This window comes from Peromyscus eremicus, chromosome X (genome assembly GCF_949786415.1).
Source record: "Peromyscus eremicus chromosome X, PerEre_H2_v1, whole genome shotgun sequence".
Lineage (NCBI taxonomy): Eukaryota > Metazoa > Chordata > Mammalia > Rodentia > Cricetidae > Peromyscus > Peromyscus eremicus.
Window position 1 is genome coordinate 3,747,722 of NC_081439.1, and position 18,472 is coordinate 3,766,193.

At 33.9% G+C, this 18,472-nt stretch overlaps 1 protein-coding gene across 10 annotated transcripts in view; it reads right to left on the reverse strand.

Annotated features, from left to right (window-relative positions):
* Kdm6a (lysine demethylase 6A) overlaps nt 1-18,472 on the reverse strand; it is a 150,921-nt gene that overhangs the window by 8,134 nt on the left and 124,315 nt on the right. For all 10 annotated transcript variants that reach the window (XM_059251409.1, XM_059251415.1, XM_059251410.1 and 7 more), the window contains 8 exons: nt 15,644-15,749; nt 14,843-15,048; nt 13,068-13,132; nt 12,915-12,989; nt 12,343-12,491; nt 7,859-7,973; nt 5,003-5,190; nt 4,009-4,150 (listed from right to left, as the gene is read on the reverse strand). In XM_059251409.1, the coding sequence (XP_059107392.1) occupies nt 4,009-4,150; nt 5,003-5,190; nt 7,859-7,973; nt 12,343-12,491; nt 12,915-12,989; nt 13,068-13,132; nt 14,843-15,048; nt 15,644-15,749 (1,046 nt within the window). The remainder of the gene's footprint in view (nt 1-4,008; nt 4,151-5,002; nt 5,191-7,858; nt 7,974-12,342; nt 12,492-12,914; nt 12,990-13,067; nt 13,133-14,842; nt 15,049-15,643; nt 15,750-18,472) is intronic.

Consider the following 18,472-nt stretch of genomic DNA (forward strand, 5'->3'; position numbering starts at 1 on the left):
CTGCATGTCATTGTCTGTATTAACTTTTATTCTGGAAGGGAAGCCCATTAGATTGTTCAATTTTAAAAAAGCAAATACAAATCTATAATGGCATATTATTAATATCTCAATTTTTCATAAACTCATTTGGTGTTGAAACTTAGCCTGGAATTATTTACAGATTTCACTTAGCTCATTACAATGACTAGCATATGTTTTACTACAGAAATAGTCTATGTGTTTTATTCTAGGACACTGCGATAGACTTTGCAGAGAAGGTAAAATTATCTATTGCCTTTTTAAAAATCCAAAAATTCTGAATTCCCCAATATGCTTGTCCTGAATACTGTTGTATGTCTTTGATGAGATCATTTCTGAACCTTCTTCTCATTTAGAAGTGCTTTCCTACTGTTCCATTTATGGATAAAACAAAGTGTTTTTCTGATAGTGCCCTGGATGCGGTATTAAGTTTGTGTATTTAAATAACAATGGCTCATATATTTGAATGTTTGGTCCCCAATTAAAGATTAGGAGGCATGGCTTTGTTGGAAGAGGTATGTCACTGCAGGGTAGAGAGGGGTGGCCTTTGAGGTTTCAAAAGCCCACACCATTCCCAGTTAGTTCTCTGCCTTGTGCTTGTGGATGGAGATGTGTGCTCTCAGTTACTGCTCCAGCACCTGCCTGCTGCCACGCTTCCCCACTGTGATAGTAATGGACTCTAATCCTCTGGAAGCATGAGTCCCAAGTTAAATGCTTTTTTTCATAAGTTGCCATGGTCCTGGTGTTTTATCACAACAATAGAAAAATAAGTAAGACAGTTGGCTTTAGGTGCCATTCTCATCCTGTCTATATTTTCAATGTTTATACAAATTATACATCTCCCTAGAACACATAGCTTCTTTTTGTGTTTTGGCAATGTTGGGGATTGAACTCAGGAGAACATACAGCTAAAAGAACTTTTCTAGAGTCTGGAAGACTCCAATGGACTTATTGTACTTCTTTCGTTCTATTTACTTATGTGCACTAACTAAACCTATTCATACATCTTCAGTGAGTAGCCCACAGCCTGTAGTCAGTCATCAAACAAAAGATCGTTAATATTCATTAAATGAAAGCAAGATGTTTGGTTGGTAAAAAGTGCACTTTATAGCAATGACTAATGCATTGTTAAAGGAATCTTATGAAGCAAGGCTGAGAGGCTTATACTGGTGGTTACCATTTTCAATTGGTACAATCGCAAAAAAAGCTTCTTAATCACATCTGGTAATCCAAGTTGGGAGCAGAATTCTTAATGAGGAATGCAATCAAGAGCCAGATAATTAGACATTTTGTAGTGCCACGTAAAATGGAAAACAGGTAAATACAGGTGCTCAAGACATCAGAACAATAAAGAGAAGAAAAAGGATAAACCTAACCTTGCCTTTCGGATTCTGTTCCCCACAAAACAATCATGTCTATTTTCTTATAGTGGAGCTGAAACATCGTCCTCTCCTGCTTAAAACCCTCTGATGGTGAGCATCAATATTTAGAACCAATATATGAACTTCTTACCATGTCCCAAAAGTTCATGGACAAACTTCATTTTGTTACATTGATCTAATTACTATCACTTTTCTTTTCACACTGGCTCTAGTCACACTGGTCTTTTTATCACAGTAATCAGCACTTTTTCCTCATTATTCAGGTGTAAGCACAGAATCCACCTTGAGTCTCAGGTATCTCCCCTCATGCCTTTAGTAAAAGTAGCATTCTTACCATCTCTACCCAAATATTTTTCTATTGTATCTTATACCTATAAATACATCACCTCTCAGACCTCCTACATGGTAGTCTCTTCCTATTACAGCACTAGAATGTTGAGGATTATCTGATCACACTGTGTGAAGATGTGTCGCTATTTTACCTTGCCTGCCTAGGCACCTCCTGATTGGTTTAATAAAGAGCTGAAAGGCCAATAGCTAAGCAAGAGAGGATAGGAAGGACTTCAGGAAAGAGAAAAACTCTGGGATGAAGAGAGGCGATATTCGCCAGTGAGCTGTGGAGGAAGTCAGTCATACAGTATGGAGGAGAGGTAATGAGCCACATGGCAGAATGCAGATTAATATAAATGGGTTAATTTAAGTTATAAGAGTTAGTTGGGAACAAGCCTAAGCTAAAGCCAAGCTTTCATAATCGATAAGTCTCCGTGTCTTATTAGGGAACTGGCGGTCCAAACAAAGTCCAACTTATGCCCTGCAAAATTAGCAAATTTATCTTTATACCACTGTATGTCCTTTAGTAGTATACAACTGGTTCTCAAACAGTTCTTGAACAGGTTTCAAACCTAATTATATTTAAAGAACTGAGACAAAAAAGCAGGTAAATTTTAAACCAATTTATAAAACATTTAAACTAAAGAGAATTTTCAAGAAGCTGCTGGATAATCATAAATTATAAACGTTAAAAGAGAGGACTACTGTGCTAGAGTAGGAATTACAACTTAATGACTTTTATAAATCTGTTTCCAATTATAAAACTCTAACCAATTCAAAATGGAGTGTAATGAACTACCCAATCTACATAGATATCACTTAACAGCTTTTTTCAATTATACTGTCTCATCAGTGGTGGTTCATGCCTGTAAATCATTAGAACTCAAGAGGGTGAGGCAGATAGGAGGATTGCCAAGTAGAGTTCATTGCCATACTGGACTACATAGTAAGTTCCAGGCTAGTCTGAGATACAGGGTTATATCCCATTTCAAGAGCAAAAAGAACAAATGTTAGTAAATAATTAAATCATCTCTTTACCTTTTGATAACATGGTCAATAACTCTACCCACCAAAACCAAACAAACAATCAGTAAGCAATACATTTGCTATTTTAAGCAAAGTAACTATTCTGAGACATAATAGCTTAAATGAGTAAGACAAGGCCCAGTCATGATCAAGTATACGCATATGGTGAATATGGTGCCCAGTATCCAATTTGTAAAGGCATGATAAGTACATTATATTTTATGCTTTGATTTTGTTCCTTTTTATCTTCATATATATTTTACCTGGTCCTAGAATGAGGTAAAATAGTGCAAATGATAAAAGAACTGTAAGAGAGTTCACAGACATATTACCTTGCCTACACATCAAATTTGAATTTAGGTTTGAAATCATTTTAAATAACTAGGATTATTTTCAAAAGACAGTATTTTGAAAAGAGCATGCACTAAATTATTATATCTGCATGAGAAGTACTTAATATATATATATATACACTATAGCAAAATATCAGTAAGTGTAAAGCAGAACATGTCAAAATGAAGTTTTGAGGCCAATTCTGTAAAAGATAGTCAAATAAACTTAGGAAATATACATTATAACTTCTCTGATACAGATTCAGTGTTTAAAAGTTTTTCAAAAAATAAAGGACTCAATTAAACCCATCATTTCCCATATATCTTGTGTGAATTTTCCATTCAGATGCCTTATTTATATATATATATAAATAACCAGAATTCCCTGTCTTTGGGGAGTGAAACTCACATTATTATTTTAAAACACTGTTTATATATATACATATTCAAACTAAGATAAGAATTTATACAAACATATAAAGTTTAAAACAGCTAAAATATGGGGAGCAATTATAAGATAACGAAAACTTGAGAAAACTGACATTTTAGGCAACTCCCTATACTAACTTCTCTGTAACAACAATTATTCTGTGATAATCTTCCTTCACTGACTAAAAGCAGACATTTAATATTACACTTAAAATTCTACTAAGAAATCCAGTAGTTCAGAGAAAAGTGGGGAAGCATTGGAAACTGAATCTTCTGCTGTAGAACAATTTATAACTTTATTCCTTTTTAAACCATAGTGGGCTATTTGGAAGGGAACTGTATTTGTAACAAGCAGATTCTAATATTTTGCTAGACTTCTGGATCATCTTGTTTCGATGTTAACATAATTCTATGAGGGAAAAAGTATTTGACAGTTAACAACAAACCCCCCACCCCAAGAATTCAGTACAGCAATTTGAAAAAGCACTTACTTAATCATTTCAAAAAGCTTTGGATCTGAAACCTTGATATTTCGTGCCATATTCCAGGAAAGATGAACCATGGGTACTATTGACTTCACACTTTGCAATTTGTTCCATTCGTACCGTTCCACTGCCAACTTATACTGGCAGGCTGGGGGAAAAAATTAAAAAAAAAAAACTAAACTATCAAAAGATGTGAAGATAATCATTATCACCTCATGAAAATTTCAAAGCACTACAATTTTTTTTTTCTTTTTTTTGAGACAGGGTTTCTCTGTGTAACACTGGCTGTCCTGAAACTCACTCCACAGACCAGGCTGGCCCCAAACTCAGAGATCACTCTGTCTCTGCCTCCCAAGTGCTAGGATTAAAGGCATGCACCACCAATGCCTGGCTTACAAACAAAAATTTATGTTTTGTGATAATTATGGCAATAATATCAGTAGTAATCATATACAGAGTGCCTGCTATTATCATGTGCCAGGCATTGTGTTTAACTAATTTTTTATCCATTATCTCATTTAATTCTTAGCACTTCCTTATTGATTTTATTATCATCACCAGATGAAGAAATCAAGGACTGGAGAAATTAAGTAACTTGCCCAAACTTAGAAAAGTCAAGTCCTAGTCCAAATCCAGGTCTTTCTGGCTCCAAAGGCCACATTCTTAATCTCTAGGAAACACTGCCTGAGGATAGGCATAATTCAAACTGTATTTCATAAAACATAATACAGGACAAAAAAGGAAAGTCTAAAAGAATGTATTTTTACTTAGTTTTTTTCTCCCTTTATAAAACAAAATCAAAGATTCTAAAAATTACAAGTATATCTTCCATGTATATAAACCTTTCATTTGCTAAGGATTTATGGTTTTAGATTCTCAATAGTTAACTTTTATACTAAAAACTTATACTAAAAAGGAGACAATGTCTTCTAAAGAAAAAAATACATTTATTATTATTTTTAAGGTTAAATCTTTATTCAAGCATATTCTTTTAAAATACCTGTAAGTGGACCAACATTCCAAGCAATGTTGTTGCACCAGCCAATAGCTTGAACCCAGTGAACAGTGCCTGCATTTATCCAGACCAGATCTCCAGGTCGCTGAATAAACCTATACACTGGAACATTTGCTTCATAAAGATCTTCAAGGTTGGGCCACCAAGAACCCATTAAGAAATTCAAATTATTTCTGAAATAAGAGCAACAGAGGAAATGGATCAAGGACTCTATAAAACAAGAATGTCGAAAGGGTTTTTAATGATAATTAATTTCTATAAAGCTTAACTGCTAGTGTGATAAAATCGCTGTATGTATGTAAAGAGAGAAATTAATTATAGTATAGTACAGAAAGACTTATCTAAAGATAGCATCACTAGCTTGAATTTATTTCTTTAAGATTCAAATGGAATCTGTAGTTACTCTCAAGTAGCACATACTGTTACTTCTAATTTCATTTCATTAAGCCCCCACCCCACTTTTAGACAATGAACCCTTTTCTTCCTACAGTACCTGGAAATCCCTGAAAGACAGAGGATGGAAATGAATTCATTCACATCCATCAACAAGGAACACTATTTAAGTATCAGAAACTCCACTCAATCTGAGAAAGGGTCTCTACTGCTGCTTTGACTCACTCATAAGGAGGAAAGGGGGTACAATGTCAACTTTTATATGGTTTGGAAGATCAGCTAATTAAAACTAGGCAGTTGAAAACACACTTGTACACACAATAACCGTGACTACTACTATGACCACCACTTTGGAAACATTCTATAGATCCTATTACTAATCTTCTATTTTAATATTTTGTAGGTTATTCATCATAAGATGAAGTACTTTAGAAAAACTATACAGTAACTTTTCCTATAAAAGAATTTTATACATTTCAATTATCCACTTCAAATGTTATATTTTGGAGGAAGAACTCAGATAGTGGAAATATTTGCTTAAAATTTTATAAGATAAAACAGTTTAATTTTATAGAAGTTGACAAGCTATGGCCCTGCTGACATTTTATAAGCGAACTTTATTAGAAGATAGACATTACCATTTATTGACATATGATCAATGGCTGAATTTGTATTACAATGACAATCGTAACAGAGACCACATAATCTGTAACTATCTATTATCCAGGATTTTATGAGAAAAATCCTTGACCTAAAATGGAACCTTTTCCCTTTTTTCTTCCTTAAAAAAATTTAGGCCTGGCAAGATGGCTCAGCTAGTAAAAGTACCTGCCACCAAGCCTGAGGACCTGAGTTTGATCCCTGAGTCTCGAATGGTAGAAGGAGAAAACAGATGACTCCCTCAAGTTCTAAGTTTTTTCTCTGACAAAATGTGAAATGTCAGGCCACTCTCAGAAACTCTCTAGAACACACTACTAATGACAGCCTAACTGCAAGGAGATTGGACTGGCTGGCTGGCTGTGCAAATACAGTTCCCTATAAAGCAAAAAAAAAAAAAAAAAAAAGCAAAAAAAAAAAAGGTTATTAACACAAATTCTAACCTTTTTTCAGTATTGTGGTACCATCATAAAAATGGAGAAAACTTTTTAACTAAAAGCAGGCAAACAACCCTAATTAATCAACAAGACTATAATGCATGGTATAAAGTAGAGCAAGCTATTTCAACAATACATTTGAATTTGCAAAATTCTTTATCTAGTTTTCTGGCATTGAATGAAACCTAAGTGTTAGTGAAGACAATATAAGGTGATTATCTTTCTAAATTTAAAAAGAAATTAGGATCTTTAAATTTTTTTTCAATTATGATAGATGTCATAATTGTTCAAATATTTACAGTAAAGATTTTTTTTTTTCTTTTTTTGGAGACAGGGTTTCTCTGTGTAGTTTTGGTGCCTGTCCTGGATCTCACTCTGTAGACTAGGCTGGCCTCACAAAGATCTGCCTGGCTCTGCCTCTGGAGTGCTGGGATTAAAGGTATGCGCTACCACTGCCCGGCTACAGCAAAGATTTTTAAAGCAAAGTTAGAAATTACATGTTAGTATAAGAATATGTCTATAATTAGTTTTCAAATTTCACACATACATACTTTCAGTAGCCTCTCCCCCCATATTTAACTGAAATGGGGGCAAAATACCATATATGTTAATTATTTGTGTTTTTAACTTATACTTTTCTAATTATATTACTAAATGAAAATTCCAGAAGCTTGCATAATTGAGTGCCTTTTAGAAAAAAAAGAACATAGTTCTAACTTGAGAGATTAAATTTAAATCAATTAAAAAGCATTCAAAGTACTCTTTAAGACATAACACATAAAAAAGGATGGCTATTTCTAGTTTCTTAGAGAAATGAAAGGATCCACTATGCACTTTCTTTGATTAGAAAAGCAAAACCTGAGGCAGTTAATTAAATTTTATAAAAAGCCTTTATAGGAAAAGTAGCCAGTTTTAAAAAGAATTTATATCATGATGACATAGCAAAGAGTATTATGTTCAAGCTTGAGTTATTCCTAATGATAAGTATGTTTACTTACAGAATTTCTTTCACTTTTTAAAAACATTGACAAAATATTTTTTTCTTAGAATATATGCCTGTTAAATAAGTATTTTAATGTATCATTTAAAAAAATGAAGCCAATAACTGAAAATTCCTAACCTCTAAACTCATGCCTACTACTGTATTTCAGAGTGGTTTCATGACACCTTTACTGTAAGTTTTCTCATAACATAAAATAATAGGTTTGGAATCACTTAACACAAATTTTCCCACTAAACAGTAACTAAAAGCTGACTATATGTCCACATTAGGCTATCCAGTTTGGTACGTTGTCCTTTACAGTTCCTGTTTTATAGTAATTATGTTTAAATAAAATTCAGTTTGGAAACCTACTTTTCACAGAAGTCATTCAGAACACCCCAGTAACCTTCAGGAACAACAAACCATTCACAGTCACCTGGGCCAATATTTATATTAACTGAACAGAAGTTATTATTTTCTTGATGACCTAAAGGATGAAAAGAAAAATAAATCAATATAATATTGATTCTATAGAAAATGTGTTTTTAGATATGAAACCTTTCAAATGTTATATAGAGAATGTTAAAGATTCAGTTTTTTATAGTGTTGAGTCTGGCTTTATGACTGAGTTTGGTCAACTACTCCTAACTTATTCAGTAAGGGCTAACATGGAAGGCAAAGTAGAGTTTAGGCTCTGATAGGTTGCTGGCTCAGTTGTAACATTAACCAAGGAAGCTGTTAAGACATTTTCAGCTCACTTTCCTTATATATAAGAATAAATATTAACAATTTCTATATAATTGTTATTTTTAAGATGAATGAAATGATTAGAATTGTGTCTAATAAATAATATATATTAGTTATAGATGCTATTACATTTTTTTTCTTTTTCATTGTGAACAAAGCCTGGTTTTAAAAACATAGCTATAGGCTAGAGAGATGGCTCGGAAGGTAAGAGTCTATGCTGCTCTTGCAGAGGACATGAGTTTGAACTTAGAAACCACATCATGTGGCTCCAAGGGGATCTGGCACCTCTGGCCTCCATGGGCACTTGCACTCATGTGCATATACATACCCACACAATTAAAAATAATAAAACAAATCCTTAAAGAATAATAAAAACTAAAACAGGTACTCTCAAGGACTGGTGCCAGCAAAAAAATGGCAAAATAGATCTTCCTCCTCTCTCCATACATGAAGATCAACTATATCAGAACTCAGGGAGATAAACATAGGTTTACTGCCATGAAATAAATACTTGAACAAAAGAAAGGCATAAGTTAAAGCTAGTAGACATTTGTAGTATAGTACTTTATATCTTTGCCTTTCCTGCATTGCTGGCTAAGTGATGAACTTAAAAGACTTAAAATTTGTATTTCTGGTGTCCTGGTCCCTGTTTATTCTAGATGGAGGAAAGTAAACTTAGTTCCCAAGGAATTATACTTTATTTTCACCTACCTGAGGATTCTACCAAAGAACTGAGGCAAAGGCTTATTGTTTCATCTAACTCAGGGCAAGCAATATAATGGTACTCGGTAGTTATTATAAGTAGATTATTTGGAGATGCCCTATAGTATGCATTCTAAATAAAAATGAGCTCTACTCACAGTCATAGCTACTAAAACCTGAATCATCTATATAAAATTCTTTAAGAGTAAAGCCTGAGCACAACCTTGTAGCTTAAAATATATATATGCCTGATTGTAAAGGAAGCTAAAACAGCTAACACTTGTATTAATGTAACACTAGAACAATTATTTGTACAAAGACACACAAAGTGATTTTCTTATATTATACTGATTAAACTATATACATTTCTTGTAAGACCATGCCATCTAATACCAAAAACTCTTTAAAATGTGAGTTGGAAGTGGTAGCAACTGCATAGTATACACTGGATTTCAAATACTTGATATGAAAAAATTGTGAAATACCTTTGTAATTTTGTATTGATTATATATGTTTATACTTTGAATATTATAGGGCAAAATTAACTTCAATTACTTTTTCCTACTTTAATGTATCAAAATGACTTCTAAAATTATAATTTGCATTATATTTCTATTGGACACCACTACCTAAAAAGAATTCTTCAGATAATTCCTTTGAGAGAATGGGAGAAAAACTGTTACCAACGATATATCATATAGTGGATTACTGGTAGAAATCTATAAAGAACTAAAAATATTAAACTCCTCTTCTTCCTCATTCAATAAATGGGCTAATGAACTAAGGTTTCAAAAGAAGGAATATAAATAGCAAATAAATATTTGAAAAAGTGCTCAGCATCCTCAGACATCAGGAAAATGCAAAATTAAAAGTGCTTTGAAATTGCTGTCTCTAAACCCAAACAGAATGAGTATCAACAAAACAAAGGAAAAAAGTCCTGGTGAGGATATAGGGAAAAGAGGAACTGTTATACACTTCTGGTGGCAACGTAAAATAATATGGCCACTATGGAAATCAGTATAAAGATTCCTCAAAAACTTTACAAGCACAACTTCTATATGATACAATTTAAGCCAAGATAACACAGAAATAGTGATGTTCATGCTGACTGCCACACTGTTCAGAATAGCCTAAACATGAAACTATCCTAGATAAATGAAATAAAAGAAACTGTGGTACACACACAACATGAATTTTACTCAGATGTAAGAAGAATGAAATTACAACACTTACAGGAAAATAGATGGAATCGGAGATTATTATGCTACATGGCATGGGCAGGCTTAAGAAAGACAAGTATCACATTTTCTCTCATGTACGGAATCTATTTTTAAACTAATATTAAAAATGATTTAAAGAAGATAGCAAAATGTTAAGATTTCTTGCTGTGGGATGTATGGCAAATGTGTTGCTAATTAATCAATAAAACACTGATTGGCCGTTGGCTAGGCAGGAAGTATAGGCGGGGCAAGGAGGAGAATAAAGCTGGGAAGTGGAAGGCTGAGTCAGAGAGACACTGCCGGCCGCCACGATGAGAAACAGCTTGTGAAGATGCCGGTAAGCCACGAGCCATGTGGCAAGGTATAGATTAAAGGAAATGGATTAATTTAAGCTATAAGAACAGTTAGCAAGAAGCCTGCCATGGCCATACAGTATAAAAACAACATAAGTCTCTGTGTTTACTTGGTCGGGTCTGAGAGGCTGTGGGACTGGCAGGTGAAAGAGATATATCCTGACTGTGGGCCAGGCAGGAAAACTCCAGCTACAATTTCTAGTGCAGGTAGTATGTTTTTCAGAGCCTTTTGATGTCCCCCACCAAATAAAAATGTACAAATGGAGCGATGGGGCATGGGAATCCAGCGTGGAGTGAGATGGCTCAGCCTATAAAAATATTTGCTATTAATCAAGCAGAACAACCAGAGTTCAATCCTCTAGATTCACATGGTAAAAGGACAGAAATTGACTCTGGCAAGTTATCTTTTGACTTCCACATGTGTGCTATGGCACATACATGCAGGCTTGTGCAAGCATATGTTGGCATACACAATAAATGTAATAAAATATTCAAAAAATATTCACAAAAGTATAGGCACAAATGACAAATATTCTTCATTTTTGTTCTTTCCTAAGATTTATAATGAAAGATTCTTTTCAACTAGGGCATATTACTTGCAGAAAATAGTTCAAATTGGATGGTTTTCAAAGTAGAATCAATCTGATACTAAAGACTGAAGAAAATCAGTATTTAGATTGCTCCCTAATATTTATATTGCTGTCTAATGATGGAGCAGAAAGTAGAACATGGTTCTCTTGCCATTCATGCCAGAATTTTTTGTCTTTTATCAAACTATGTATAATATACAGAATTAGGTGTCAAATGACATGAGACTAAAGCTACAATCAATGGTTCTAATATTGGCTGTACATAAGATTCCCCCAGGGAACAATTTGTGTTGTTTGTTGGTTTAATAACACTCATTCTTAGATCTTAGATCTCCAAAGATCAATTATATATTCTACAAAGGAGATTCATCTAGACAGCCAGAGATAGGAAGTAACAATCTCTTAGTCAGAAGAAACATGGTCCTATTTTGAAATGGTTCTTAAGCTATGGTTCATTAAGGTGGCAAAGAAAGGAAGCACTCTGGATTTTAAGCTATGTTTACTTCAAGTAAAAGACTGAAACATATAACAGAGATATGCAACCTATAGGTACTTTATTTCTTATGAGTACTGTACTTATGAGTATCTGTACTAATTCATTGATGCTAGGATTATAGTGATTGCTAAATATTTCAAAACATTACTCTGAAATTTCATGTCAATCCACGGGCCCCGAAGAAGATAATATATTAGTGATAGAAACACAAGAGCTGAAAATTAAATCACTTGACATGAAGAAAACAATTCAATGAAAGGAAATGACTGGCAAAACCTAGTAATTGCTCCATATCAAGCGCTTTTGAAACTTGGTTGCAACCTAACCAGAGGATTGTACCACAGTTTCTTTTTAAAACTAAACAGAATGGAATAGAAATGGAAAATGTACTTTTCAAGTGAAGCTGTTCGTATATACAAGATATGCACTAGGCCATGATATAAAATAAGTACATCTATTTATGAGTGTGATTTAAAAAACGGTTAAGAAACACTGTACCCCTGCCATTCTTAGAAGTATGCAGGAACAACAGTTGTTGGGCTACAGGATGCTCTAATGAACTTTTTAAGAACAAAATATTAGTATTAGATTTGAAAGACATCAAAGGGAAAAAATCTTGGCCTAAGTCCTGTTAAAAGCATCAAATCTTATAAGAAGAATAATCCTTTTAGTTCTATTCATTTTAAATGGAAAAGATTCTGATTCCTTTTACATGTTTCATCTTTTATGATATATTAATAAAATTTACCTGGTGTTCTGCTTCCCGGAACTTTCATGTATAGCTGAACTGTGTTCATGCCCAGTATAGTATGACCAACATGACTTAGAAGATTTCCTGCTGATACAACACGCACAAAAGCGGGAAGTTTAGTCAGTTCATGTAGCTGAAGCTTCCACCTATAAAGAAAAAAAGAGTAAAGACCTGCTATAAATATTTGTGGAAGTTATATATTTCTTCAAAGCTCTTACATTCCAATCAGAAAAACAAATCCAAAAGTACTTTAATTTCACATAAGAAACAATGAAATGTCTAAATTAACTTTCCAATGAAAAATAGTATTAAAATTATAGACCTAGAACATAAATGAAAAATTAACTACCATAATGTTAGGGTATTAGTTGAAAAAAAAAGCATATAACAGTCTTAAGTTAAAAAAAATAATTTAAATGTAAAGTCTAGTAAAATTATTTAGTTTCATCTCATGTAAATTTAGAAAAATTATAATGATAAGGAATAAAATAAAAGAAATTATAAACAATTCTCAATCAGAAAAAGGACATTTCTTTGGATCAGTTCACAGAACTATTAGAAGGACTTACTTTTTGTCATCAGACAGGTCAATGTTGGTCCCAAACTTAATGGTTTTAAAGGGTCCTTTTCGCCTTTTCCCAGAACTTAAAAAGAAAGATGAAAAATTATCAGCACATCTCTTAAACAGAAATATTAAATGGAAATGAAATGGAATGACTTACTTATCTGATGATGTAGATTCATTATCAGAGTGGTCTTTATGGTGACTTCTTTTCTCATTTTCTTCCTAAAAATTAGTAAAAGGCATTTTAGCTTAGTACTGCACATATCTGGTGAATCTTTCCTCCATACCACTAAACTACAAATTCTCATACTAGCTCCATTTGCAAGGAGAGAAAACTGATATAATTCACTGTAACTCAATGCAACTTGTAGGACAGATTCCATTAAATGGATTTCCTTTGTAGGATTGTAGAAAAGGACAGTGGAACTGGCTAGTTTATGTCAACCTGACATAAGCTAGAGTTATCTAAAAGGAGGGAACCTCAACTGAGAAAATGTTTCTGTAAGATCAAGCTGTGGGATGTTTTCTTAACTACTGATTGATAGGGGAGGGCCCAGCCATGGTGGGTGGTGCCATCCCTGGGCTGATGGTCCTGAATTCTATAAGAAAGCAGGCTGAGCAAGCCATGAGGAACAAGCCAGTAAGCAGCATCCCTCCATGGCTTCTGCATCAGCTCCTACCTTCAGGTTCCTGCCCTGTTTGAGTTCCTGTCCTTATTTCCTTTGGTAATGAACAGTGATATGGAAGTGTAAGCCAAATGAACCCTTTCCTCCCCAAGTTGTTTTTGTCATGGTGTTTCATCACAGCAATAGAAACTCTACCTAAGACAGTAACCCAAATATATAATTTCATGTAAAAATGTTGTCTGGACTGTAAATGTGAACTCAGAGAAACATTTTTTATTTATTTATTTATTTATTTATTTATTTTTATTTTATTTTATTTTATTTTATTTTTTTATTTTTTTATTTTTTTTGGTTTTTCGAGACAGGGTTTCTCTGTGTAGCTTTGCGCCTTTCCTGGAACTCACTCAGTAGCCCTGGCTGGCCTCGAACTCAAAAAGATCCACATGGCTCTGCCTCCCGAGTGCTGGGATTAAAGGCATGCGCCACCACCGCTGCCCGGCTAATATTTTTAAAGAGATAAGCAAATCTAGTAAATTAAATTTCCTGTGCAGGATATGTGAAGAAACAACTCAGCACAAAGCAGTAGTAGAGTAATATTTTAAAGAACTCACTTTTGTGGATGTTTTATCTCCATTTTTGTGGTAGAACTCATAAAGTTCCCATTATAATACATGATTTTAGTAATGTTTCAATTAGATAAGACCTATATGGGTCTTTTAATAATAATTTTGATTACTTTTAAGTTTTAGATTTTTAAAATTTCTATATATGTTGAAATGATTCCTCTCTATTTCTACCCCTTCCTCAGTACTCTTTAGTGAACTAAGACTAGAAGGAAGAACAATAATACTTCCTGAAAGAGTTGTCTACCTGATCTGGCAGAAGAAAAAAAATAAATCCAAGTGCACAAGATGAAAAATTCTTCAAACATAAAGCAAACTCAAGACAGGTGTAGCCCCCAAATCAGTAATTCTCAATAAGAAGCAATTTTGTCTTCCAGGAAATGTGGCATGTCTATTAAGTGTTTTTGAGAAGACAAAGATGCTGCTAAATATTATATAACACATACAACAGCCCCCAAAGTACTTTAGTTAAGATAAATATCCCAGATAACCTGGAAAACATCTTACTACACAGTAATTTCCTCTCTGAAGAATATTTACTGAATCAACTCATAGGTTTGCTTAAAATAAACACTTACAAGGTGTTTTATGTAAGATAATATAATCTGATATTTACTTTCAAAACTACAAAATGAAATAATTTTTAAATCTCTAAAAATAATCTCTAGGAAGCAAACACTTACTCTCAATGATTCTTGGAATGAGGAGGCTTGGTACTGAGCATATTTAGCAATTGTAGTATGAGATCTATTACTTTCACAATGCCAGATTTTCTTGGTTCCAGTAGGGTCCCAGTTTTCATCAGCTGGTTGTAACAACTGTGTCCTCACTTCTACCATATGTTCATTGTTAGCTTCCACCAAAGTTTTAGTAGAGAAAAGTCCCAGGTCTTTATTATAAGTAAGCCACAAATAAATAAAAGAAGTCAGCAAAAACAAAACAAAACAGAAATGTATACACCACGCCCCCCCCTTTCTTTTAAAAAAGAGAAAACATTTTATAGCAATATATCCACTCCCCTAAAAAATGATCAGGTCGTCTATATACTTTGAAGGCCTGGGCATACCCAATGCTCATGTTATTCCAACAAAGAAAGAGTCAAGACTTTCTTGTACTGAATATTGTAGGGGCTAGCAAATACCAATAGGGCTATAGTACAGTATTTGATGAGTATACCAAATTTCAGTTACATTTTGTATTCAAAATTTTCCTAGTAGTAAACATAAGCCACTATTATACAATTAGATAAAAATAAAAGCTAAATTAAAAAACTACTCCTAAATTGCCAGCAACCAATACCATCACCATTATTCATTCCAATCTGGACTTCAAGTAAAAATAATCAAGCTCCCCCCATCCATATTAGAATGGAAATACATGTACGTGTAAGTGGTGGTGGGTGATAACAAAACTCTCTACCGATGCTTTAAAAGGTTAAAAGACAGCATATATAGAATACAATTTTGTTTTTACTCAAAGCGTACCTAATTTAAGAGCTCCAGCAAGGCCACGTATTACTGTAACAGGGTTGTTTGGATTTGTACAAAATTGATGTAATGGAGGAAAGAAAGCATCACGTTTATTTTCCAACTGTAAATTAAAATTACAATATGTGGTTAGATCTCAGGAAAACACAATTTTTAACTTAAGTATTATGCCTCAGATTCACTGCCTATCAATCTAAATATTTTATTTCATGTGTTCATATTTTTTTTCTATTTTCTAGTATTTTTGCATTTTGATTTTAATTATGACTAGATAGTAGATAACCACATATATTTTTGTGTACTACATGTTGAACAAATTATGTAGCAGAAATTACATTTAAATTCCAAAACCAAAGTGCTTTAAATGCTATTAAATATTAAAAAGGAAGAAAAACAAGGAACAGGAGTGGGTAGGTAGGGAAGAATAGCTCATTGGCAGAGAGTTTGCTTAGCCTCCATAAGGCCTTCGGTACAGCATCCCTGAGAGCAAGAAAGCACAAAGTATGGGCTGGGCTGTAGGTTCATGATACTGTTTATCTGACATCGAGGGGGCTCTAGGTTTTATCTAGGTTTATTCAATACTGCCCCTATTGAAAAACCACAAAACTAAAAGAATTAAAAGATCCTACATAGAAGCTGAGAGTGGTGGCAGTCACCTTTAACCCCAGTACTCAGTAGGCAGAAGTAGGCATATGTCTGAGTTCCAGGTCAGCTAGAGCGACAGAATGAGTTCCTTTGACCAAAAATAAAATTGGTTTTGCTTGGAGATATGGCTCAGTGGTTATGAGCACTTATTGCTCTTACAGAGGAAGGACCTGATTTTGATTCCCAGTTCTGTGGCTCACCTGTAACTCCAGCTCCTGGGGACACATATACTCAAATGTACCTAATCTCCCATTCATATAATTAAAAATAATAAAAACGAATCTTAAAAAGATTCTGGGGCTAGAGAGATGGCTCAGTGGTTAAGAGCACTGTTCTTCTAGAGGTTCTGAATTCAATTCCCAGCAACTACATGGTGGCTCACAACCATATGTACTGAGATCTGGTGCCCTCTTCTGGTCATGCAGACAGAGTATTGCATACAAAATAAACAAACAAATAAATAAATGAACGAATAAATAAATAAATAAATCTTTTTAAGAAAAAAAGATTCTGTATGATTTCACACATTCTTGATGTAACATTATTCCTGCAGACATTCAGAGTACTGTGCACATAGATAGATAGACAGACAGACAGACAGACAGATAGATAGATAGAGCTTTAAAAGAAAAAAGGTTCTATATGATTTCATATGTTCTTGATGTAACATTATTCCTGAACACAGGTAAATAAATTATTAGGCAAGATTGGAAGTTGCTAAAGGGTAGAGTATGCAACTCAATGGTAGACTACTTAAAGAGCCTAGCAGGAAAAAACCAAGCAACAAATGAAACAATTATTGAGGGAAGAGACAGAGCTTGGTGGTAAAATTAGTAAAATTAGCATTAGTATGTGCAAAACACTAAGTCTAACACTAGCACCATCACCCAAGTTAATTGACTGATCAATTATCCTGCCACGTAGATTAACCTTGAGGGCATGATTAAAAAAAAAAAAATAAGCAAGTCATGGAAAATAATTGTGGTTCCATTATATAAAGTAGTGAAATTCATGAAAACAGAATTGTGATCATCAGATCTTAAGGGGATGGGAAAAGAGATGTTCATGGGTAGACACTCTGACAGATAAGCTCTCAAGATAGGTTGTACAACATGAGTATGTTTAACACTACTTAATTATATACTCAGAAAGGGTTGAGATGGTGAATTTTGTCATATGCTTAAAAACTCAGAGTGAAGAAATCAAAATTTCTCAAACAAATTCAAGAATCATTTTCAAAGATGTAAGACCATCCTGCTGTGAGATGTAGTTCTACATGCTGTGAATATGTGTTGCTCTGATTGGTTGATAAGTAAAATGCTGATTGGCCAGTAGCCAGGCAGGAAGTATAGGCAGGATAAGCAGACAAAGTGAAATCTGGGAAGAGGAAGGCAGCATCAGGAGTCATGCCAGCCAGACACAGAGGAAGCAAGATGACAAGGCAGAACTGAGAAAAGGTACCAATCCATGTGGCTAAACACAGATAAGAATTGCCGTTTAATTTAAGTGTAAGATCTAGTCAGTAATAAGCCTGAGCTAATGGCTGAACAGTTATAAATAATATAAGCTGAGTGATTATTTTGTAAGCAGGCCATGAGACTGCAGGGGCCTGGCAGGACCAGAAAAACCTTCTGACTACACCATCCAAACTATATCACCATAACTTTATATGTATTTAATTTTTTTTCTTTCACTTGGGAAGGCAGAAGGAAGAAGTTAATATAGTAGTAGCAGGATTTACTTGTGAAAAACACAATTAAGAATTGCTTTTATTCAATTTTTAACTTGTTATCAGATGCTTTAATTCCTATGAAATAAAACTGATAGTTTTAAATATGTTAAATAGCTTACAAAGATTTTGTGACATGTATCCACCTACTATCATATTCTTTCTTTTTTTAATCTAGGCATGCCGGCTTTAAAAATCAATTTTTATTTCATGTACATGAATGTTTTGCCTCTGTGTGCCTGGGACACATGGAGGCCAGAAGAGGCCATCAGATCTCCTGCAACTGGAGTTAAGGATAGTTGAGACATCATGTGGCTATAGGTAACTGAACCTGGGTCTTCTAGAACAGTATCAAGTGCTCTTAGCTGCTGAGCCATCTCTCCAGCTCCAATGACCACATTTTTAAAATACTTTTTTTTTTTTGCTTTTCTTTCTTTGAAGGTATTTCTTTT